The sequence below is a fragment of the Haemorhous mexicanus genome, chromosome 29, assembly GCF_027477595.1.
Source record: "Haemorhous mexicanus isolate bHaeMex1 chromosome 29, bHaeMex1.pri, whole genome shotgun sequence".
NCBI lineage: Eukaryota > Metazoa > Chordata > Aves > Passeriformes > Fringillidae > Haemorhous > Haemorhous mexicanus.
The window spans coordinates 4087976-4113469 of NC_082369.1; the positions used below are offsets into that span (position 1 = coordinate 4087976).

The 25494-nt window shown below is 45.6% G+C and overlaps 1 protein-coding gene across 2 annotated transcripts in view; it reads left to right on the forward strand.

Moving 5' to 3' along the window:
* Positions 1-25494, forward strand: part of CPAMD8 (C3 and PZP like alpha-2-macroglobulin domain containing 8) — a 64483-nt gene that overhangs the window by 19648 nt on the left and 19341 nt on the right. For both annotated transcript variants that reach the window (XM_059869931.1, XM_059869932.1), the window contains exons 20-36: positions 4016-4241; positions 5340-5493; positions 6040-6182; positions 6609-6660; positions 7290-7588; positions 8305-8530; positions 9079-9255; positions 12954-13035; positions 14693-14849; positions 15286-15360; positions 17610-17775; positions 18811-18897; positions 19772-19908; positions 20242-20397; positions 20778-20840; positions 21621-21859; positions 23974-24061. In XM_059869931.1, coding sequence (XP_059725914.1) covers positions 4016-4241; positions 5340-5493; positions 6040-6182; positions 6609-6660; positions 7290-7588; positions 8305-8530; positions 9079-9255; positions 12954-13035; positions 14693-14849; positions 15286-15360; positions 17610-17775; positions 18811-18897; positions 19772-19908; positions 20242-20397; positions 20778-20840; positions 21621-21859; positions 23974-24061 — 2527 coding nt within the window. The remainder of the gene's footprint in view (positions 1-4015; positions 4242-5339; positions 5494-6039; positions 6183-6608; positions 6661-7289; positions 7589-8304; positions 8531-9078; positions 9256-12953; positions 13036-14692; positions 14850-15285; positions 15361-17609; positions 17776-18810; positions 18898-19771; positions 19909-20241; positions 20398-20777; positions 20841-21620; positions 21860-23973; positions 24062-25494) is intronic.

A 25494-nucleotide genomic window follows, 5' to 3' on the forward strand; every position in this document is an offset into this window, starting at 1 on the left:
AATATGCTTTGTAGAAATACACAAAATTCCAGAAGTGCCCATTTGGGCCTCAGCAAGCCAGGCCAGTTAATTATAAGTGGGAGAGTGTGGAATAAAAAATTGCAGATTGCATTTTCTCTACTTCATTTCATTAGAAACAACTGAGGTGGAGCATTCCTTAATTTCCACTCTCTTGAACAGGAAGGATTTTCTTTTTTCTTCTATAATTTATAATACACAATCCTAAAAAGAAAAGAAAAAAAAAAAGAAACAAAAGCCTAATGTCAACTTCCCAAACCAATTCTAAAAATTCCTAGAGCCTGGCTGGAGGGTCTAATGGCTGGAAATGAGTGTGTACTTTGGCCCTGTGCCCAGAAGAGTAAGTGCCCTCATGTGTGAAAATAATGTTAATGCTGGTTATGGGCTGAAATCCCAGTGGAAAGAACATCAGCTGCAACAAATTGTCCGGTTAAACAGGCTGGAAATGTGCCAGCCCTGGAGGCAGAGCTGCCTCCCTCCTGCTCCTCAGGGCTGAGCATCAGGGCAGCTGCAAGCTGCAAGCTGCAGCAGGGTGAGCACCAAGTGCCTGCTGGAAAGGAGCTAAAGGAACTTTGGCATTGAAGGAGGTTTAGATGGGACCTTGGGGAAAATCTTTCAATGAAGCCCTGGCACAAGGGTGGCTGCCCCTGGATCCCTGGCAGTGCCCAAGGCCAGGCTGGACAGGGCTGGGAGCAGCTGGGACAGTGGGAGGTGTCCCTGCCATGGCAGGGGTGGCACTGGGTGGGCTCTGAGGTCCCTCCAACCCAACCCATTCCATGTTTTTATGATCCAAGTGCATTTCCCAAGGATTTTCCCTCTGCAGTTTGAGCTGGGGGGAGCCACATTCACCAGCCAGGGCTTGGAGTCTGGCTGAGTGATAGAAAGCACACTGGTCTCCTCTTGTGATGGCTCACCCTGATCTCCTCCCCTGGTGATGGCTCACCCTGATCTCCTCCCCTGGTGATTGCTCACCCTGATCTCCTCCCCTGGTGATTGCTCACCCTGATCTCCTCCCCTGGTGATGGCTCACCCTGATCTCCTCCTGGTGATGGCTCACCCTGATCTCCTCCTGGTGATTGCTCACCCTGATCTCCTCCCCTGGTGATGGCTCACCCTGATCTCCTCCTGGTGATGGCTCACCCTGATCTCCTCCTGTGATGGCTCACCCTGATCTCCTCCAGTGGTGATGGCTCACCCTGATCTCCTCCCGTGGTGATGGCTCACCCTGATCTCCTCCCCTGGTGATGGCTCACCCTGATCTCCTCCCCTGGTGATGGCTCACCCTGATCTCCTCCCCTGGTGATGGCTCACCCTGATCTCCTCCCCTGGTGATGGCTCACCCTGATCTCCTCCTGGTGATGGCTCACCCTGATCTCCTCCAGTGGTGATGGCTCACCCTGATCTCCTCCTGGTGATTGCTCACCCTGATCTCCTCCTGGTGATGGCTCACCCTGATCTCCTCCTGGTGATGGCTCACCCTGATCTCCTCCAGTGGTGATGGCTCACCCTGATCTCCTCCCCCTGGTGATGGCTCACCTTGATCTCCTCCAGTGGTGATGGCTCACCCTGATCTCCTCCTGTGATTGCTCACCCTGATCTCCTCCTGTGGTGATGGCTCACACTGATCTCCCCTGGTGATTGCTCACCCTCATCTCCACCTGGTGATTGTTTTAATCCTTTCCCTGTGTAACACAAACACAGAGGTGAGTCCCTGATGAGCTGCCTGGCTCCTGCCAGGAGCTTCAGGCTCTCTGGGAATTCATTTATGGAGAGGAGCAAGCAGAGCCAAGGTGCTTCACTGGTGCCTCAAGTGAGAACACATCTGAAAAGCAGTGGCAGTGCAGCTCTGGCTGTGCATCAAGCACCTCGTGAGGACAGCATCTTGTGCTGGGCACTTCTTCTGGAGCCCTCCCATTCTCATTTTGCCTGCCCCCAGAGCTGGCAGCAGGTGTGTCAGGCTCTGGGGAACAAATAAGAACTTGTGAGGAAACAACCTTGGGGTGTTCTCCCAACTGCACCAATCACCCTGCCAGCTGAGCCACGAAATTGCTTTTGTTGTGTTAGAGGAAATGGTTTCTGTTCCAGGCAGGGCCAGAGCTGCTTTGCAGGAGGGAAACAGCAAAGTCTGAAGGGCAAAACTGAATTTCTGTAATTAGAAAGCATGGAAGAGGACACCAGGTTTATGATTTCCCTTTGTGCTGTGCACAGGAAAGCTCAACAGGCAGAGATTTGATTTTTGATAACTCATTTCAATCCTCATTGAAAGAAAATGATAGGTTGGGAGTTTTTCTAAGTCAGTCATCCCAAAACCAAGCAAACCCAAATGTTTGTGAATCAAAACAAGCACTTGCTGAACTGGATGTTGAGAGTTTCTCATCTGTCCTTGCATTCAGGCAGAGTCTGCAGTGTGGCAATGGACACAGGGACCATGAGTTCCAAAAACCCCACTTTTTATCTCACTAGCTGTTAAATCAATTATTGTTGAACTCTTTTTATCCAGGACTTTGGTCTGGGATTATTTCTTGTCTTTCTTTTTAGATTTTGGGGCTTGTTTCAGAGTTTTATTTAGGTTGTTTTAACTTTGTTTTAACTTTGTGCAGACTTTTGCCTCTAAGAAAAGTGACTTGGACATGAGGCTGTAAATGAAGTTTTTAATCCAGGAAGAATTTGTGATTTGCAGAATAACTATTTGCTTCTTTGCTGCTTATAAATATCAAAAATTAAATATTTGCAGGTCTCAAAACTGATAGAAAGCATGGAGCCTTTTGTAAAGCTCAAAGCAAACAATGCTATCTGATAAATCTGCAGCTGGAGGGAATTCCCCAGAATGCTTGGGGACATCATTAAAAATGTCAGGAAAATTATTCCACAACCACCAGAGTTTTATGTCCAAAAAGGAGACACAGGAGTCCTTTGGCTTTATTTGAATAAAGGGAGAGGCCATGGGGCATTCCCCTGGGATGCAGCCTCCTTTTTATCCCAATTTCCCTTCTCTCTTTCCCCATTTCTGAGCTACTTGAGAGGTTCAGACTTCCCAAAACACCTGATACCAAAGATTCCCCTCTAATGTATAACCCTCCCTTTTAATTTTTAATTCTTACTGAATTTAGGGGTTTTTCTCCCCCATTGTTTCTTTCATCTTTCAATGTCTAATTTCCTTTATCAGCAAACCTAAAGTTTATTTGTAAAAGCAAATCTCTTTTTCCATTCATCACTCAGTGGAATCCTTCCCATTGCTTTTTTTATCTCCCAGTGCTGGTTTTATCTCCCAGCAACCCCACAGCTTGGTTGGAAAGACAAATCCACCATTCCTCTCAAAAATCATTTAATTAATGTGATGAACAGTATTGCAGGTTGCTTTGGCAGTACCAGCTGTGAAAAATGCCAATCACTTGTTTTTAAAATTTTAAAAGTTTAATAGTAATAAAATGGTTATAGAAATAGTAATACAATTAGGGTGATAATAATTTGGACAATTTGAATTAGGACAATGTGAGAGAATAGAAAAAAAAGAGTTAAGGACAATCCAGGTACATTTTCTGGGCAGCATACACCTGAAAAAGGACACAGTTAACAGAGGATTAACCCTTAAAAACAACAGCCTGTTGCATATTCATACACCTCATACATGATGCATCAATTCCATTGAAACACAGGATTCTGTCTGGGCACTGTCAGCTTCTTCCTCTGAATCCTAATTGAGCAAGGTGGGAAGAAGTTCATTTCTCCTGATAATGGAGCAATAAATTCTCTTTCTCTGAAACATTCAGGTGTCCTGTGGCTGCTATCTCACTGTGAGTCCTTTCTTTAGAAAAAAAAGTATCCTACATAGCATAGTTTCTATTTTAACATTTTGTTATAACCTAAAACTATATTTAACAGAGAATATTATTATTATTAAGAGAATTAATACAGCCTCACTCTCTAACACAACACCTATAATATTCATGTGAATATTTGTGGAAAGCCAATCATAAACGACTCATTTTTCACACAGCTCAGGGGAAGCCCAGCTGCAGGTGGAGGTGCCTGACTCCATCACCACGTGGATCACAGAGGCTGTGGCTCTGTCTGAGGACAAGGGGCTGGGCATTGCCAGCCAGACAGAGCTGAGGACATTCAAACCCTTCTTCATCGACTTCACTCTGCCCTACCACGTCATCAGGGGAGAGCAGACCAAGATCCCCCTCACTGTCTACAACTACCTGCCCCTGTGTGCAGAGGTAAAGCTCAGCCCTCACCTCTCACAGACACATTGCATGAAAAATCCTTTTGTTAGGATCTTTTTCTCCTGAGAAGCTGAGAGGCCTCAGAAATGAAATGTAAACAATGATTATCTGCTGCTGTGGGATGCAACAGGTGCATCTTTGATTAGTCTCATGTGGTTGTTTTTAATTAATGGCCAATCAAAGTTCAGCTGTCCTGGACTCTCTGCTCAGACACAAGATTTTGTTATCATCCCATTCCTTTCCTTTCCAAGCCTTCTGATGAAATCCTTTCTTCTATTCTTTAGTGTAGTTTTAATATATCATTTTCTTTTAATATAACACATATCATAAAATAATCAGTCAGCCTTCTGAAACATGGAGTTTCTCATGTTCAAGAGAAACTCAAGATTCTCATCTCAAGATTCTCATCTCTTCCCTTGCTGGGGTTGCCTGCAAATTCCACACTCAGCCCTGCCTCAGCTCTGGCTCCTCACCAGGGCTGGTGGGTGACCTGCCTCTCACAGGAGACAGGGTGTCAGGCTGACACAGGGGTGAGCTCAGCAGAGATGCTTTGAGAAGATAAATATTGCTTTTTTTTCCAACTCAAATAAATGTCATTGCTTGGTTTGGTTTTGGTTTGAACACCTGTGCTAGGCTGAAGTGTCTTGCAGCACTGCAGAAAAGCAAATGTTGAAAAAGGCAGGGAAAAGACATTTGAAATTACTTTTCCCTGCCTTTCCCAGGGTTTTTAGAATTCCCAGTTTGGAATCTCGTGCTGAACAAAAAGAATTTCCTTCATAATCAAAAAGCTGCCAAAAATTGGTCATTTTGAAGGAATTTTTTTCCCCAAGGGAAAAAAATCTCCCTGGATGTTTTCTTCTCACGTTCCCCATCTGCCCAGCTCCAGAAGCATCTCCCAGAAATACCTGTGGAATTGCTGAGCTGAAAGTACTGCTCTCAGTCAAATCCATGGCTGGAAACTTTAAACAATGAATGATCTTCATTCTGTGATTGTTATGAAGAATTCTGGGGGTTTCCCATCATTCACAGGGCTCAGTCTGACTTTGTGGCTGATATTATTTCCAATAAATGACATTCCCAAATCTTTCACAGGTCCACGTGAAGATTTCTGTCCCCAAAGGCATCAAGTTTGTGGGGCACCCTGGGAAGCACCACCTGACCAGGAAGAAGTGTGTGGCCCCTGGGGAGGCCAAGCCCACCTCCATCGTCCTGTCCTTCAACGAGCTGGGCCTGAGCAACATCACTGGTACTCCAAACAGCTTCTGGAAGGGGCTTTACAAGTGTTCCTTCTTCTTCCTCTCTCAGGAGAAAGTTCTTATTTCCCTCCTGCCCCAGTTCATTCATTCCACTTGCTGCCAGCTTGGCTTTTCAGCCTCATTTATTGTAGGGACAAATGCCCTGCCTGGGATGCACAGAATGGACAATTAAACATCAGGACATTCTCTGTCATCTTTTTTTTTTTGTTGTGATATTAAGGCTGGGCCTGTTTCATTTCCCTGAAGAGATCAGTGGAAATTTTTAAACAGGAGAATGACAACAAATTCTGTGCAAATAATCCCAGTGAAAACTGCAACACCAAAAGCTAGGGAAGAGTTTTTCTATTGCCCCATGATTGTTAAAATATTGCCTAATTTTAGATGTGAGCACTCAAATATGGATAAAGGGAATATGAGAGAGGTAATTACAGCACTTGAAGTGCTGTTAATCAGCTGCTTCTAATTAGTTTGGTTCTCTTTAACTTCTAGAGACCTTTGGATCTCAAAATCTGCTGCTTTTCCCTTCTGTTTCTTAGCAAAAGCTTTTGCCTATGGTGGGACCAACTGCTGCCAGGAGGGGATGCAGAGCCTGAAGAATGGCAAGCACTCAGAGGACTCTTACTTGGACAAAAGGAGCCCTGTGGGGGTGGATTATGTTCGCAGCAGTGTCATTATCGAGGTGAGAAAACGCCCATTGAGGATAATTCAGGGGAAAAAACCAAAAAACCTGGGCAAATTGTGAAATAAACCTGAGCAGGTTTATAAAGATCCTCAAGGTGATCACGGTGAGTTAAGAGGATAGAAATAATCAGCTTTAGAAAGAAAGAGCCCATTTGAGCTCCTCTGGTGAATCTTCAACACTGTTCAGGAGAAAAAGCAATTTATATTTTATGGGATCTCACCTGTTAATCTAAGAAATATGATAAAAGGGAAGGTTCTCTGGCACTGCTCTAGCTACCAGAGCACAGTGCCATCACTTTTCTGTAAAGGATATAAACCACTGCACAGCAGCAAAAACAATTTCTGTATTTTCCAAGTCAAACTGGGATCTGTTCCTGCTAATCCAAGCCCTGTGGTTTATGCATGGATTTCTGTTTTTCTATAGCCAGAGGGACTGTCCAGAGAATACACCTACAGTGTGTTCTTCTGCCCAAATGGTAAGTTCATGACTTGAATGAGATGTTCAGTTTGTTTGAACCAGTTTTAAAAAGAAGCATTTGGTTTCTTTAAAAAAAAAAAAAATTAAAAAAATCTTTGTTTCCATTTCTCTGTGATTGATGAGTTATGGTCTGTAGGAAGAACTTGTAAACAAAGAGTCTTTCTTACCTGGCTGGCTAATTATGAATTTGCTCTAGCTGCCCAAGTGATTTCTGGAAATGGCCATTAAATTCCTTTACTCTATGGAACAGTTTCAGTATTCAGCACTGTGGACAGTAACTGGGACTGTACTTTATTTTCAGCTGGTGCTTTAAGATTCAGTTCTGGAATCAGTCTGTCCTTTCTGCCAGAGATTTGGATAGCTCAGAGCTGGCTCCAGTAGCTGAACAGAGATGCTTTTGACCACTAGATTAGAACTGAAAAATCACTGGCTGAGCTCATAAGAAATTCAGCTGAGCAGCTTGAAGGCTTTTCTGCCTTGAAGGGGGTAGAAATAAAGGATGAGAAGAAACAACCATGTGTATTTTAGTATTTTAAAAGAAGCTGGAAATAACCCCCATGGACACAGGAAAGCTCTGTTTGAATTTCAGCTCCAATTCTTACAACGTTCCCTTGTTTTTCTGACTAGAGAAAATCCACATTTCCACACCTAACAAGTACGAGTACCAGTACCTGCAGAAGCCAGCCCAGATGAGCCACTTTGAGGTGGCAGTGAAGGCTCACAACGATGCTCACCTGGCGCTGTCCTCGGGCCCCCACGACATGGCCGAGATGGCCGAGATCGTCATCGGGGGACAGCAGAACTCCAGGACCTGGATCTCCACCAGCAAAATGGGAGAGCCTGTGGCCAGCAGGGACACACCTGGCATCCTCTCCTGGGATGAATTCCGCAGCTTCTGGATCAGCTGGAAAAATGGAGTTATCCAGGTACTGACTTCTTCTGGGAGTCTCTTTGTGAGCAGAGTTTGAGCACACACTGAGCAGTTTCTCCTGGAGCTTCATTCCTGTTCCCTTTTCCCTCTGAAGCCCTGATCAGGCTGTTGGGATCACAGCAAATCTGCTTTTGCCACCAATATGTTCTCAGGACCCCAGTCCTGGTTGGGATGGAGACAATACAAAGCAGTGTGTTGTCTTTTTGCCATTGTCTTATTTGCCATATTGTCTTATTGCCATTTTCAGAAGGCTTCAAACTGTTTTTATTCTAGCATGCATGCTTTTATACCTTCTTACAAAGCTCATAAGTTTACACTTTACTCATTGGTGACAAGAGACAAAGTGTTTATTGGAATAGTTGCAGGTTTCTCTTATTTCTCCTTCTTTCTTTCTTGGCTTCTCTGTCAACGACCTTGGTAGGAAATTCTTTCAGGGGTAAACATGGATCCTCTGATCAAACTTCTCTCTGGCTCCCAGAAGTTGCTCTAAAACCTCTTCCACAACTCCTCAGTGTTTGTAGTGATGAAACCTTGCAGGCCAAGCCTGTGGATTTCTCACTGAACTCCCTTGGATTGTGTTGTGGGTGGGAAGGAGAGAGCTGTTGCTGCACCTGCAGGGCACACCTGGGCTGGGAGGTGTCCCAGCACACCTGGCACAGTGACTCCACCTGTGTGGGCTCTTGGAACTCCATGGTCTCTTGTCCCTTTCAGGTTGGCCACGGTACTCGGGTGCTAAACGAATCTATTATTGTGGAGTGGACAGTCCCCAAACAGCTTGAGGTGAAGTACATTGGCTTTTCCACAGGCTGGGGGTCAATGGGAGAGTTTAAAATTTGGAGAAAAGAAGAGACTGATGAAAATCACAATGAAGCATTTACTCTTGGAGTTCCCCACAACATAATTCCAGGATCAGAAAGAGCTACGGCTTCAATAATAGGTATCAATAATCAGGAGGTATCACTTAGGTACCCCTTCCCAAATGTGAACAGATGCTCCAGCTGTTACTTCTGACCTCTACTTGAGTGATGCACAGCAGATAAGATAGTCACAGGCACTTAAAAAGGTTGATTACTGCTTAAATCCAGGGCAGATCATTCCTTGGGGTTTCTCTGGCACTTGTTTGAAGCCTGTTTGGGTTGGCAGTGGTTTGGAGCTGGTGCCACATGAGGGGCTTGGCAGGGGCTCTGTTACTGCTCGTGGTGTTGATCTCATTGGCATCCTCATCACAGATTGTGCTGTGTTCTAAACTGCTCTGAACTGGGAAGTCATGGATAATCAGAGGCTGAAATGTGGAATTTCTTTAATCTAACAAGAGATTGAAGGGTTAGGCCTTAACAGCTGAAGGACTTCCCACTTGTCTCAGTTTATTTCAGCTGATTTGGGGTAGCCAGGAGATATTAGTGCAGTGAGGTGGGGGATAACCATAAAACACCAAAAGAAAACCTTACTTGCCTGATCCTGCACATCTCCCCTCTTTCTCATCAGGAGATGTGATGGGTCCTACCCTGAACAACCTGGACAACCTGCTGAGGTTGCCCTTTGGCTGTGGGGAGCAGAACATGATCCACTTTGCTCCCAATGTCTTTGTCCTGAAATACCTGCAGAAAACCAAGCAGCTCAGCCACGAGGTGGAGGTTGAAGCTACAGATTACCTGGTTCAAGGTAACTCATCACAATTAAATTTACAGATGGAGAAAAGGTTTTGAATTCATAGTTTTGCTTCTCGTGTCCCTTTTTGTAATCAAGAATAGCCCAAGTGGTGAGGATTCATCATTTCTGGCAGGATAATCTCAGCCTGACAGATTTTGATGGCAAGTTGTTTTCCCTTGATATGTATCCTGTGTTCCCCTTCAGTAACTCCTAGTTCAGATGTTTATTGATTTATCTTTATCTTTTTTTCCTTAGCTGATTTCTATGTTTAAACATTTAAGAAAGTAAAGGAAAATGAAACTTAGTGAAAATCTGTATATTTAGGGGGTTTTGCCTTATTCATAAATTGTCTTTTTAAACCTTTAGTCACTAGAGTTATGGCTCCTTTCTGGACTTTTTTTTTTAACAGTATTTTCTTAGTATACCAAAAATCAAAATTTGGTATCCAGAGTAGTTAAAAGCCTTCATTACATGGCTCTAGGTTATCTGTCCTTTCAGTGTCCTGTCCTACTTTACTAAGCAGCTCCTCAAAACAACCTTTTCCTTTTATTTTTTTTTCCCCCCACTGTTTTTCTCAGCATTTGTTTTGGGAAGAGCCACATGCAAAATAGTTTTATAACTAAGTGCAATTCTCAGGACAAATAAGAATTCAGAGATCATTAAAAACCAGAGTGACCCAAAGGGACAAAGCTCTCTTGTGTATGAGTCAGACAATAGTCATGTCATGAAATCAGAGGTGACAGGGTTAGGTGGTTCTCCTCTGAAAATATAAATATAAAATGTAATATGTCAGATATTTCTTGTGTTCAGCAGCAAAAGCCCAGTTCTGCTTCCTCTGCCTGGCTCCAGTCATTTCACTTGTAATTTTCTGGGCTTGCTGGGAGCAGTGAGGCAAAGGGAATTTGTTAATGGCTCGAGTCAGTGTTTCCTTTGCAACATCATTTGCTTTTGTTTCTTTTTATGAATCTGCAAACCTTCCAGGTTTTTGGCTCCAAACTCTGTTTGCTAATTAACCCTTACAGAAGAAACCCCCAAGAGTTTTAAACCCTTCTGTGTTCACTGGAGCCCTGCCAAGTGTAAGGTTTAGATGGGAAATGCTCACTCTAGAAGGCTTTTGTGATTTACCAAGCCAGAAAACTTCTTCATCCTTCAGGCATCCATCATGGAAAGGGCTGATAATAAATGACAATAATTCCCATGTATTCCCTCTTCTTTTGAAGTGGCCTGGGCTAAAGCAGTCAGTATTTTTTCTACTTTCCCACAAAAAAAAAAAAAAAAAAAAAAAATCCAAAAAAACCCAACCAACCAACCAAAAAAACTGGTGAACAGGGGAAAACTGGAGAGGGGAAGGTCTGCAATGAGCCCCAGAATTCAGAGGAGTGTTCAGAAAAGAGGAGGGCTCAGAAGAGCAGCAAGACATAAAGTCTGTGCCACTCCCAACCAACAAGCAAAGAAGAATAACAGTAAAAGCAATGAAGCATAATTCAGCTCAAAATCCCAGAATTACAGAATATCCTGAGTTGGAAGGGAGCCACTGTGATCATAGAGTCCAGCTCTGGAATGAGTGGCCCAAACAGCCTTGGCAGTTCTGGCACCATGAACATTCAAAACAGGAGAACAGGAACAATGAGAAGAGGGATATCAAATATAAGGACTGAATGTGTCTATTCACACACTGGAAATGAACACTGAGAGCTGTTGAAGCAGGCTGTGCTCAGCAGTAAATCCTACCTGAGAGCTACAGGGAGAAGAAAGCAATTTAATTTAATTTAACAACAATGTTTTTGGAGGAAGAAAAAAATTATAGCATTACTTAAACTTTCTGCCAGGTGTTTGTACCTTCCCCACACCCCCAGACAAAGATGTGGTGGCTACAAGAGCTTCATCAGCCTCCAGGTGTTCATTCCTCCCATTTTCCAGGCCATTCCCTGGGAGCACTGAGGGCCTACAGAGCAACTGGGGAGTGTGGGAGTGTCTTGGTTTGGACAGACAGGTGTCTGCTGAGGAAGGCAGGAGCCTCCCCTGAAATGCAAAATGTAAACCCCCTCCCTCCAAATTGCTATAAATTTGAAATTAAGGGGCTCTCAGGCAACAAATATGGGAGCAGGAATAACAGTTCTTTAATAGGGAAGGAAATAAAAAGATAAAATAAACAATGCAGTGAACTAAACCAACACTGCCAGAGTCAGAGCACAGCCTGACACCCTGTGGGTCAGGGTGCTGGCAGCAGTCCCATTGGAATTGTGGCTCAGCCCTCCTGCAGTGCCAGGGCTGGTTCTGCTGGAGCAGGGATCCTGGAGAAGGGTGGAGTCTTCCTCTGAAGGTCCAGGGGAAGAGGCAGCTGCTGCTCCTCTGGGAAATCCAGTGGAGAAGCTGTGCTGGTGTTCCAGAACCTCCGGATTATATCCAGGTAGGAATGCCTGGCTCCTCCCTCTGGGTGGAGCTGTGCTGGTGTTCCAGAACCTCCAGATTATATCCAGGTAGGAATGCCTGGCTCCTCCCTCTGGGTGGAGCTGTGCTGGTGTTCCAGAACCTCCAGATTATATCCAGGTAGGAATGCCTGGCTCCTCCCTCTGGGCTCACATCTCCCAGTGGGATGCTGTAGCTCTTATCAGCCATGCAGGGACATTCCACAGCCTGTTATCAGCAGGTGTCTGCCCAGAGGGAGGAGTGGGTGTGGAAGAGATAAGGAAAGCTGCCCACTGAGCAGAAGCCAACTGCCACACAGATGGTGATAGGATACATCTTGCCTTGCAGTCTGGGACAGGGAGCCATGGGCAGCCCCTCCTCAGGGACTGAGCTCAGCAGAGAAACTTCCCCTCCACAAATGAAACAATGATCCACTCCCATAAAAACCTCGTGTGGTGTGGAATAAATCTCCTGTGCTGCAGAATTCAGCAGGCATTAAGTGGTTTTTGACACGATCTCCTCGCAGGTTGGAGTTTTCCTTGTCAGAAATATCCATCCTGGAGGGTTTGACTCCAAGGGGTGTTTTAGAGCTTTATCCAAATGTGTGTTGTGCATCCATCCATGTGGAGGGATGAATACACATTTTATACAATTCATTTGTGGGGATGGCCATGGCTGTGCACAAACAGGTCTAAGAAACAAATCATTTTCCTAGAAGACAGAGCATTTTTTATTTTCAATTTTTGTCCTCAGAAGACGTTCCAGGAGAGAGTTCTTATCTTCAGCATTCACCTTAATAATTCACCTAATTATGATAATGTTAATAATGATGTCTGAAGCAAGCCTTGGGACTGCCCCTGCAGCTGGAGGTGTTCCCATGCATTGAGGTCACAGCTGGTGTTTTTATGTTACCTAAAGTTGTTCCAAGCAACAGCTTTGGGAAAAGTCAGAACCCAGCTGTAGTGTCACAGGCAAAATCTTTTCATTTGTAAATGGAAGGAGAGTGGCTGTATGATTAAGTAAAAACCTTTTGATAATGCATTTTTTTCAGAGAAGTGTCAGATTTTTAGCAATTGCAGTGTCCCAGATGTTACCCTGAGCAGATTTCTGGACAAACTGCACACAGAGCTGGCTCTCACTCACAGCAGAATAAGAAGCTGCCTCGGGCAGCAGAATCCCTTACACATGTTCCAGATGTTCTGAGTCTTCATTCACTTTAAATACTCATTTTTCTCTCTGTGAGGAGGTTTTGGACTCCCCAGTTCTTTTCAATTTCTTTTCTTTTCCCCAATTCCTTTCAGGCTACCAGCGCCAGCTGACCTACAAGAGGCAGGATGGCTCCTACAGTGCTTTTGGGGAGAGGGACTCCTCAGGGAGCATGTGGTGAGTGGCTGGTTAAAACTGAGCTCAAGCTAGTTAAAACTGAGTTAAAACTGAGTTAGAAAACTTCTAAGCATTTGCTTAACAGGAAAAACACACAACTGGCTGGGAAAGAGGAGTGATTTTTCAGCTTCTCTTGTGGTATCACACTCAGTGGAGAGCAGAAATAATGCAGTAATACTCAGAAATATTCAATAATGTTTATGGAATTGCTGTACAGTGCTGCTGAGTGCTCTGAGTGCATTAGCTGGTGTGCTGGAGGTGATTCAGGACTCAGGAGCAGTTAGGAGAGTTAAATTTGCTAATTAGTCCAGGTTTCAGGCACAAAGCTGTAGTTAAGGAGCATATCTGCAATTGGAGTAGTAATTAAGGGGTAATTAAGCACCAAATTTCATTAGGGAATGGGGTTTTACCTGAAGCAGGGAAATGTGGCAGAGACTTCTGTCGGGTAAAAAAAAACCCCAAAACCACCTCAAAACCTCTCAAAGACATCCTTGTACCAACAGGATGGGTTTGGACACTGTGATCTTTGTGATCTTTGGATTTGTGCACTGTGACTTGGAGATACTCCTTAAATACATTTTCTATGACATCAGTTTGTTGTATGTTCATAAACAATCATGAATAGTAAATTAGCAAACTAATTTCTCTAAATTAGTTTGCATATTCTATGAACTCTTTAGGATGGCCCCTCCTTGGCTCTACTTTTTTAGAGTATGTGAATTCCTTGGTTGTGGTTTTAGTCTTTTCTTATTGTCATTTTTAGTTTTGGGCTTTGGTCTTCACTGCCTTCAGTCAGTGAGTGCTGATGGGTGGCAGATCTGTGCAGGTGTCTTCATTATATTTTTATTGGATGTTATCCACCCCAGCAGGCATTTTAACACAAACACACTTATATCAGCTATTTCACTGAGCTTAATTAACCACAGAAATAAAAACTAAATCTTTATAACAAAGTTACTTTAACACCACACATATAAAATCCACTTTAATATTTGCAAAAAGCCAATATTATAATATGTATCTAGAACACAGGGAACTTCCACCTCAGCCCCAGCATCTCCCAGTCCCTGGATGTGAAATGTGGTGACACAGAATTACTCAACACTCCAAAAATCCCCTGCCAGGCAGCAGAGTTTGCACCCTCCCATTCCTCAGGGGCTTGTAAATGCAATGACTCAATCCCCCCAAGCTGGCCAGTGCTCACACTTGTTGTCAGAGGTTTAGAATTCCAAAAACACTTCTGGTGCTTTCTGAAGTCTTAATTCTGTATAAAGTGTAACACAGCTTCAGGCTTGAGGAAAGGATCTGGATTTCTTATCAGAAATATATTGATTCATAATTTTAAAATATTGATTCTTAGCTTAAAAACGTTAATAATTTGGGATAAAAAAGAACTATATTTCAGAGTGTGCCATAATTATGACATACACCTCTGAGTTCTACTTTTCAATTTAGTTTATTGACTTTTAATCCTTTTCTTACCCAAAGTCTGGACAGTGGTTGGGTGCTTTTATGTCCCATGAGCTTTTAATAACAATATTTACTGTTTCCCAACAAGATTTTTTCAATTTGTGCTTTCTAAGAATACCATTTTTCCTTACAGATACTTTAATCTGAATGTGTTTTCTCAGTAAAGATGATTAATTCATTTTTGCAGGTTAACAGCTTTTGTCCTCAAGTCCTTTGCTCAGTCCCGTGGGTTTATTTTCATTGACCCCAAAGAACTCACAGCTGCCAAAGACTGGATCATCCAGCACCAGAAAGAAGATGGTTCTTTCCCTGCTATGGGCAGGATACTAAACAAGGACATTCAGGTAAAAAAAACCACCCAGGATCAACTTGCAGCAAAGACATTTAAAAGTTTTTATCAGAGCATGAAGTGATGCAGTTTGAATGTGAATTTTGCACTTGAAAGGCTGGGATGCTGCAGGGAGAACCAGGGGAATTTCAGTTCAGAAAGCTCCATCAGAATGTGTCTGTGGGGTGTCCCCAGAGGATGCAAATCAAGGTGTGAAATCTTCAAAAATCCTGCATTAATGTGTCCTCAGGCCAGGCACAGCTGGCTCCAACCAGTGTGGGCTTGGGTTCCTAAATCTTGTACTCCTTGTGTGCAAAGCAAAGAAATTTGGTGATGCTTCAGCTTCTCCTCCAGTTCTAACACATCCTTTGGATTGCTTCAAAGTCTGGTTTTTTCCCCAGTGTCCTTTTCTCTAGTTTTCATCCAGTGGTTTGTGTTGTTTGCCCTTCCAGGGTGGGATCCATGGGAAGATCTCCCTGACAGCTTATGTGGTTGCATCTCTTCTGGAAACAGGTGTCACTTCTGAGGTAACAAAAGCTTGGTTAAAACAGCTCCAAAAATTCTCTCACTTCTTTCTGTATAAAATCTTCATTTTGCTGCTGTTTGCCTTCAGAGGTTCTGTGCTCTCTAGAATGACAGCATCCAGGGAAGGGGAGGCTGCTGGAAAGCCTTGGGATTGTTCTGAAGTTAAAGAATCTGTTCTGAAGTTGTTCAAGGTGGTCTCCCACCCTCCAGCCATCAGGTCATGATTATTTCACCAGAGCAAAACAGTCCCCTGCAGCCCCATCCCTCAACCTCTCCCAGAAATTACTGCAAAAAGAGTTTTTCTGCCTCTTAGCTTCAAGCTGTGAGTGCAGCCTGTGCTGATCCTGCTCTCTTGCCTGCAGAGACTCAGAAATCCTGGCTTGGTGCTAAAAGCAGTTGAACTTGGGGATCCAGAGAGCTCTTGTGGTCTGGCTTGGCTGCAGTGGCCAAAATGCTACTGCTGTTAGATTCCAGTGCCTTTGGAGAGCTGAGCTCCTGCACTGAGCTGGACTCAGGGCTCTGGAGAAAAATGTTTCTGTTCTTTGCAGTGAGACAGAACAGGAACACTGCAAAAAAGAGAAGCAGCTGTGTAGGAACAGGAAGAAAGCCCCAGATTTCCAGTACAACTGGTGTGTTTGGGATTCCTCCTTTAAACTCCTGGTAGCTCAGTGCTCCTGCCCTCTGATGTGTTTCTGCCAGCATGCAGCTTCACTGGGATGGAGATGTTTAGATGAGATTGTGGTGGCACATTCCCACTGACTGGGACTGGGAAGATTCTCCCTTGCAGATGTTCCCCTGCTCTTCAGCCAAGGGAGAGGACAGGGGTGGCCTGGGAGGTGAAAAGAGGAGGTGCAGTGGATGCTGCAGCATCTCCTGGAGATCTGCTCTCACACAAAAGGGCCCATTCAGGCACAACCCGTGGGTTTATGGTGTCAGAGCAGCCAGGGCCCATTCAGGACCTCTGATAACCTCAGCACTCCTCAGCCCTCCCTGTGGAGCCTGAAGAGTGAGACCAGGCTGCTGCTGCAGGCAGATGCCCCCTGAGCCCCTGTCCTTGTTGGAGTGGAAGGCTTTCAACCTTATTAAAAATTCAGAAAAGCCTGCAGAGCTCACAGAGGAACTTCCTGCCTCCCCTGTGAGCAGTGATGTGATGCTCTCTCTGGGCTGCAGTGTGGCAGGGCAGCCCCAGCAGTTGCTGTGCATTCTAATGGTTTTCCTAGAGGAGATTTGTGAGTGTTCCTAATGATCTTAGCTAGGAAATGAGGAAGGGGAAGGTTAGTGCCACAGGGAAATCAAAGGAAACCAAATTACATCAAGTCCAATTAAATTGTTTCTATAAATTATCAGAGCCACGTTCCTGCATGGTGAGGTCATTGGGGGAGTTAATAAAACATGTTTGTTGGCTGCAGGGACCCCTGGGAACCTTGGCCTTTATTATCCTCTGGCGTCTGCCAGACGCTCCAGAGTGTCAGGAACACAATCAAACCTCCAGCCCAGAGCTCCCCCTGCCCTGCTCATCTGCTGCCTTGCAGGGCACACCATTTCTCCAGCTTTAGGGGAGGAAAAGTGTCTCTAAAAGTCAACTTAAATCATTCTTACTCCTCTGCTCGCACCTTTTTTTTTTGGAATTTTTGATGCATGGCTTTTCTCAGGGTGTCCAATGTGTTCTCAAAGTGTCCATGCTGTTCTGCAGAGAGCAAAATGTATCTTTCTGAGTTGATTGTGTGGGTTTTGTTTGGATTTTGTTGGTGGTTTTTGTTGGGTTGCTGTTGTATTTGCTGGGAAATGTCCCGACGAAGGAAGGAATGATGAATCTGACTCCATGTTCTCAGAAAGCTGATTTATTACTTTATGATACTATATTATATTAAAGAATACAGAAAGGATACTTACTGAATGCTAAAAAGATAATTAAAAACTGGTGACTCTCTCCAGAGTCCTGACACAGCTTGGCCCTGATTGGCCAAAGAGTGAAAACAACTCCCAGCAGAATGCAATGGAACAATCACCCGTGGGCAAACAATTCCCAAACACATTCCACATGAGCACAGCACAGGAGAAGCAAATGAGATAAGAATTGTTTTCCTTTTCTCTGAGGCTTCTCAGCTTCCCAGGAGAAAAATCCTGGGCGAAGGGATTTTTCCAGAGAATGTGAATGCCACAGGTTACCTTTTTGAGGTAATGAGTAATAAAGCAATCCTAACTCCTGAGACTACTACATCAACCTGGGCTCTTTCCCCTGTGAATGTAGGAAGAAAGAACAGCTGTGGACAAAGCAAAACACTTCCTGGAGTCCAACCTGTACTCAGCAGAAGACCCCTACACCACTGCCCTGAGTGCCTACGCCCTGACCCTGCTGCACAGCCCCAGCGCCGCTGCCACGCTGCGCAGGATGAACAGCATGGCCATCACCCAAGGTAGGAGCCTGCCTCAGCTCTTTGTCCTCCCAGGTGCCTTTGATAGGAAAAATGAGCAAAACCTGAATGTTTCTTGTGCCATAGGAGTTAATAAGGGGGATTCTGGCAGCTGGAGCTGAGCAGAGATGTTTGGGAGTTTGGTGTGTTCCTGTGTTCTTCATTGTTCTGCCCCCACACCAACTAACACAGCCTGGATGGTCTGAGCTGCTGGACAGGGTGGGGCCTGGGGGATGAGGGATTCCTCACTGACAGGTTCTGCAAAGAGGCTGATTTTGGAGAAAAAAAAAGAAAAAGAAAAATCCCATCTCTCTAAAGTGATAACATTTGTGTTCATATGGAAATCAGCACAGTCTCCTTTCACAAGCATATTTGGGCTACCATGAAGCTCCTTTGTGCCCTCTTTAGGATCAGACCCTTGGGAGGATTCTTAAAATCCTATCAGAAGAGGAACACCAACAGGACAAACTCTAAATCTGGATTTTTTTTCAGTACATTATAAAGAAAAGAAATAAAAAAACAAAGAGACAAAATTTTCATAAAAACCCAAGTTTGGCTTTGTAAGGCAAGGGTGCTCCTGGTTTTCTTTGGAGAGGTCTCCACACGTGTGGCAGATGCTGAAGGAAGGCAAGTGCAGCAGAATCACAGAACACCCTGAATTGTAAGGGAGCAGCTCGTGAGTGAGTGGCCCACAGAGAGATCAGAGCCACAGCCCTGGTGTCCAGTTCAGCTCTCAAACCAGCAGAGTGATTTCGAGCTGTTCAGAGGCTCTGCAGTGCCCTGTAACACCTCCCATTCCCTGGTGGTGCATTTAAATCCAAAATCCAAGAATCACCTGAATTTTTTGAATCATCTCTGTCATTCCAAAGGGAGCTCCTTGCCCAGGCACTGGGTGTCCAAGAGGAGGGACAGTGCAGCTCAGGGCAGGGAGCCACAGTGGAATTTGGCTCTTCCCCTGCAGAGAGGCTGAGCTGCTCTGATGACAGCCCTGTCCCACTGCTCTGATAACAGCCCTGTCCCTCTGCCCTCTTCTCCCAGATGGATTTACCCACTGGAGCCTCACAGGAACCCTTGTCACTGATGAAGACACCTTCATGGGGTTCAATGATGGCCTCTCTCAATCAGGTAATTGGGAACCTGCAGGGCAGAGGCAGAGGAGAGGGGAGGGGCTGCCACAACCAGCCTGCATGTATTGCAGGGAATTGTTTATAAAATACAAGTGTTCTGAAATTGTCACTCAGTCAGAGAAGAGAGAGCTCAGAAAGGCAGGTAACATGCTGAAAGAGTAAATGAGAGACAGAGCAAGATGTGGTCCAGACAGGACAGGATTTTCAGCCCCAGATGTCTCATCAGCTTTTACTCTTTCACTCCATGTGGTTCTCACTCTTCTGTCAGGGAGCAATAATTCAAAATGGAAATCAGAGGGAATTCAAATATATTTAATTTAAAGCTATTTATCTTTGAATTTTCAAATGAACCTAAGGATTGTAGGACTGACACTTCAGCTGATTTTTCTAGACTTTGGCTGTCAAAGCCACAGAAACTGAATGATGCTGTAATTTTCAAGGCACTTAAAGCCACTGACTCTTTGGATGTGATGCAGGTGCAGCAATGCTCAGGAGGGATCTGACTGGATATTGTATGAAAAGCTCCAGGGCAGGACAACAGTGTGGGCAGCAGCAGAGTAGGACTGGAGTGGGAGAGGAATTACTTGTGGGATACAGTCAAGAAAAAGAGTTTATTGTGTAAATATCTTTATTATTGGTTATCTATTGCCTGAAGGGAAGCTTTTGTTGAAAGCAGAGATATTTTAGGCAGGTGAAGCACCTTGGGTGCAGATATTTTAACTTCCCTTTTCCTGTGTTTACTTCTACAGACCCTTAACTTCTTAGAATTATTTTTCAGTTAATAAATATTCATAGAACTATCTCTAGACCTGCCTGGATTCTCACATCAAGGTGGTATTTTGATTTTTTTTTTAAATTCACCCCTCTTTCAGTTGTATCTGCAGAGGTGGAAATGACATCTTATGCCCTTCTGACCTACACACTCCTGGGAGATGTGGCCTCTGCACTCCCTGTGGTCAAGTGGCTCTCACAGCAGAGGAATGCACTGGGAGGATTCTCATCTACTCAGGTGGGCAGCCTCTGGAAAAGGTAGCTGGGATGCATGCATTGGCAATTGATTCAGGAATGTGGAGTTTCCATCTTCCTGACAGAAATTGTTTGTGCTCTGGCAAGAAGAAAAACTTTCCAGGGCTCTTTACTGCTTCCTGCTCAGACTGGTAATTTGAAAGGAACCCAGAGTTTGTCCTCACAGGTGTCTTTGATGGGAAAAGTGAGCAAAACCTGATGTTTCTTGTGCCATATGAATTAACAAGGGAGATTCTGCCAGCTGGAGCTGAGCAGAGCTGTTTGGAAGTTTGCTGTGTTCTTCACTATTCTGATTTCTCCCTCTTCTGGCCCCCAGGACACCTGTGTGGCCCTGCAGGCTCTGGCTGAATATGCCATCCTTTCTTATGTTGGAGGAGTCAACCTGACCATTTCCTTGGCTTCTACAAACCTGGACTACCAGGAGACCTTTGAGCTTAACAAGATGAATAAAAAAGTCCTTCAGACTGCAGTGGTAGGTGGCTTTGTGCAGGCAGGTTTTTAAGCAATCCACGTGAGCTGGGTTCTGAAGGAGGACTTGGATCAGTGGTGGTAACAGCAGAAGTTAAGCACTGAGACCTGTGGGCCTTTCTGTGGGTTTGTGGCTGGATTCTGCTGGGAAGGAGGCAGCACTCCTAATTCAAGGCATTTTTCACCATAACCAATGCCTGATGTGTATTTTGTGCTGCTGTTTGTCTCTGCCATTGGAAGTGCAGGTGGTGAAGGGACTAAGCCATGCTCACTTCCCTTCTGCAGCATCCTTTATAAAGGTATTTTGTACAGAACAGAGCTAAATTTAATATTCATTTCCATTCTGAGTGCCTTGTCTGTGTCTCACCTGTGCATTCTCCCCAGATCCCCAGTATTCCAACAGGGCTGTTTGTGAGTGCCAAGGGTGAAGGCTGCTGTCTGATGCAGGTGAGCTTGTCGTGGGGCTGGAGAAGGCATGGCAGCAGATGACCTCTAACCTCACAGCCTGATTGCTGCTTTTCTAATCCCACTTTCCTGCAAGGAAGGACTTACACTTGGAATTTCTCTCAAAATAGTTCTATAACTATTGGTGTTGCTTTCATTTGGGAAGTGAATGTGTAGATGTCTATGTAAGCTCTGGTGGAGATAGAACTGTGTGTTATTGTAGCAACAATTCCCCCCTGAATGGGGAATAATTAGCATTGACTCCATGACTCCAGTAATTAGCATTGACTCCATGACTCCAGTAATTAGCATTGACTCCATGATTGCAGAAGGCTGATCAATTGCTTTATTAAGCTATACTGTATTACACTGTACTACACTACACTATTAAGAAACTCAGAACCTTTACAGACTGTCTGATACAGTTTTAACTTAATTGGTCAATCAATTGTCCAATTAAGAAGTCACCCTTTGGTAACAATCTCCATAACACATGTGCACAACAGTAGGTGCAGCAAATGGAGATAAAGAATTGTTTCTCATTCTCTTCCCTGAACTTCCTTACAGCTTCCCAGGAAAATCCTGGGAGAGAACAATGTCTCTCTCTGTTCAGAGGATATGTGATTGCCACAAGCCTCTGTTGCCTCTGTGCCTGCCATTCCCCCCTCTGAGGAGATCTTGTGTCTGTGCTGGACGTTTGTGGACGCTCTTTTGTGTCCACATTTCCTTGGAGCTGTAACAACCCACCCTGATTCCTTTTCCTTTCCCCTCTTGCCACTGCAGATTGATGTCACTTACAATGTGCCTGATCCCATAGCCAAGCCAGCCTTCCAGCTGCTGGTGAACCTGAAGGAGCCCAAGGCAGAGCAGCCCCTGCCAGCCCCAGCCCCGCTGCGCTCGGGCTCGGCCGCCGAGCGCCGCCCCGGAGCCCGGCACAGGGACAGGGCCCTGGGGGACGACGAGGACCCGGCCTCAGACCAGGACCACCGAGAGTACAAAGTCATCCTGGAGACCTGCACCAGGTAGGAGATGCCAGTCCTGCCCCTCACAGAATGTTTGGTTTGCTGGTCCTGGTGTGCTTTGTGACTGAAGGGATATCAGGGACAGACAAAGGTGATGCACAGACTCCATCATCAGAAGGCATGAACAGTCCTTTGTTATTAGAAATCCACAGTTCTTATAGAAACAATGGTGGACCTAAGACCTGGTTGGTCTTTAGGAATATTATTTCACTTATTGGTCAAGAAGGGACAACTCCTTCTTGTAAACATCTTTGACAAAGAGGGATTGTGGCTGCCTCATCAGAGCTTAATGGGAAACTCTGGCTCCCCTCTCAGCTTCTCTCCCTTCCTTCCTGCAGAGGCAAGAGCACCCAGAGACTGCAGACCTGAGCAGAGCTGCAGGGCCCCAGGAAAAGCTGGGATTTGTTTTCCTTGTCCCACACTTGCCCCTGGCCCTTGGGGCTGTGTTGTGGCACAGGCACTGCCCCCAAGTGTCACTGTGCCAACCTCTTCTCCCCCTGCCCGAGCCCTCAGCCTGTTTTGGGGAGAAGATAAAATTCCACAGTGGTGTCAGATGCTGAGGGGGCTGCCCTGCATCAGCACAACCTCTCTGCTGATAGTTCTGAAACTCCTGCCCTGGGAATTGCTGCAGCTGAGGCAGAAATTTGAGAGGAAGCCCAGTGCAGGGAGATGGATTGCTTGGAAAGGAAACAAAAGCAAATGAAATCCTCCTTTCCTCCCCTTCCTGTAATGATGCTCTCAGCTCCATCATCATCATCTTGCTGGGGCAGTGTGAAGAGAGGAGTGCAGCTGAGGATGACAACTGAGCTGTTTGGAGCTGGGGGTGTTCTCGGGATGTGATGAAGTGTTGTCATGCCCAGTGACATCCCTGGGGCACTGCTGAAGGGCTAGGGAGAGCCCAGGGTGGAAAACAGAGCTGTGATGTGTAACAGAGGCTGGGGAGATGCAGGCAGAGAGATCCTGGATGATTTATTTGGGAGTGGGGGTCTGTTTGAATACACTTTGCATGCTCTTGCATCTTTTTGTGCCCATTACCAAGTGGAGCATGGAGTTAGATGGGAACTGAGGAGGTTGAATGGCTCTGGGAGCCCTGAGTGCCTCACCCAGAGCCAGCTGGCTCTGTCCCCAGGCCACCTCATGCCACTGTGAGCCCTGGGCTGGGGTGTGGCACCCCAACCTCAGCCAGTCCACCACCCCTGAGCTGAGGGGGCTCCAGAGAGAGGAGCCAGCTCAGAGCTGGCAAATCTGGTGCTGGAAGCTGTGGGATTGTGTTTTCTCAGAGCTGGGCATGAGCCGATGAGCCCTGCTGGGCCCAGCCCAGGTGGGGCACAGCAAACAGGTGAGCTGCCAAGGAGGGAGGGCTGGGAGCTGCTGGCAGCCCAGAGAAAAGGAGCCTTGTTGTGGGATTCCAGGAGCTGCCTCAGGATGGACACTCCTCTGCCATGCTGCAAAAATTGGGATTTTGCCCCAACAGCCCTTCTCTCCATGCCTTTCTCTGTGTGGGGTTTTGTGCACATTTATAACATCTCAATTTCAGAGATTTTTCTGACTTTTCAGTCATACTCTAGAGGTGATACAGGCAGTGATTTAACACCAGTGAGGCAGTGACTTAGCTGACTCGTTAGCAAAAGCCCTTTTCTCAGTGCCAGGGGGCAAACAGGCATTTGTGAAAGCCCAGGACTGACTGACCTTGCCTGGTGTAGGGAATTAGCATCCCTCTCCCACCACAGCCCATCCACAGCTCTCCTCTCAGGGTGGAACAGAAGTTTTTCCCACTCCAAGGGTTTATTTCCTTTTCCCAAGTGCATTTTCTCAGTGATTAATTGAAAAAGAAAGCAAGCACCCCCACAGGTGCCTGCATCCCTCTGCTTTTCTGCCTCTGTGTTCCAGGACATCTCCTACCCCCTGTGAGCTGGCATCATTTTGTTAAATAATAGCAGAAAAGAGGATTTTTAAAAGCCAGCTTGTGGCTCGTGGCTTTCCCCAAGCACTTCAATGAGGAGAGCCTTTTAATATGATATTTTTTTCTTCTTCTGGAGTTGGTTTCTCCATTCTGAGTTGTCCATGGATCTTGAGTTTGTTCCCATTTTCTCTCTTTTTGTTGCCATGGGAAGATGGCTGCACTCTGGATCCTCAAACATGGCTGTGTTGGAAGTGCCTCTGTTCTCAGGGTTTCGGGCAGATATTGAGAGCCTGGAGCAGGTAAGGGATGGGATTGGGATGGGATGGGATGGGATCCATGGGATGGGATCCATGGGATGGGATCCATGGGATGGGATGGGATCAATAGGATGGGATGTGGATCAATGGCATGGGATTGATGGGATGGGATGAGATGGGATCAATGGCATGGGACAGGATCAATGGGATAGGATAGGATCCATGGGATGGGGGTGTAGGGCTGTGAATCAATGGGATGGGTTGGGATCCATGGGATGGAATCAATAGGATCAATGGGATGGGATGGAATCAATGGAAGGGGATGGGATTGATGGGATGGGATCAATAGGATCAATAGAATGGGATGGAATCAATGGGATGGGATGGGATTGATGGGATGGGATCAATAGGATCAATGGGATGGGATGGAATCGATGGGATGGGATTGATGGGATGGGATCAATAGGATCAATAGAATGGGATGGAATCAATGGGATGGGATGGGATTGATGGGATGGGATCAATAGGATCAATAGAATGGGATGGAATCAATGGGATGGGATGGGATTGATGGGATGGGATCAATAGGATCAATAGAATGGGATGGATGGGATGGGATCAATGGGATGGGATAGAATCGATGGGATTGGATCCATGGGATGGGATCAATAGGATCAATGGGGTGGGATGGGATTGATGGGATGGGATTGATGGGATGGGATCAATAGGATCAATAGAATGGGATGGATGGGATGGGATCAATGGGATGGGATGGAATCGATGGGATTGGATCCATGGGATGGGATCAATAGGATCAATGGGGTGGGATGGGATTGATGGGATGGGATTGATGGGATGGGATCAATAGGATCAATGGGATGGGATCAATGGGATGGGGTGGGATCCATGGGATGGGATCAATAGGATCAATGGGATGGGATCCATGGGATGGGATGGGGGTGCAATGTTTGGATGTGGATCTCTGCCTGGGAGGGGTTCCCTCTGAGGGGCAAGAGGAGGCCATTGAGTGTCAGAGCACTGCTGAAAAGATGCAATTAAAATTGGGAAGGGGGAGGAAGAGATTTCACTTGTCAAAAAATCTGTCAGAAATGAGGGAACAGGCGTTCAGAGCAGGCTGAGCAAACCCAGCCTGGCCAAGCCAAGTGCACAGTAATTAACTGAGAGCCCTTGGAAAAGCTGAGGTGCAAATGTGCTCTAACAGGAGCTGTTTATGGCTGCTTAGTGAGCTGTGTTATCTCCAACATCTGGATCCCATTTCTTTGGAGGCTCTGTGTCTTGGAATTTTTTGCCCTTTTTATTTTTTTTTCCCCTTCTCTCTGGGAGAACATGGTGTTTCTTGCAGCCAAGCTGAGGTGGACAGAATGTGCCTCGTGCCCAGCCAGCCCTTCAGGGCAGATGAACTGTAATCTTGAGCTTTGCCTTATATTTGTGGCAGTATTCCATTCATTACAACT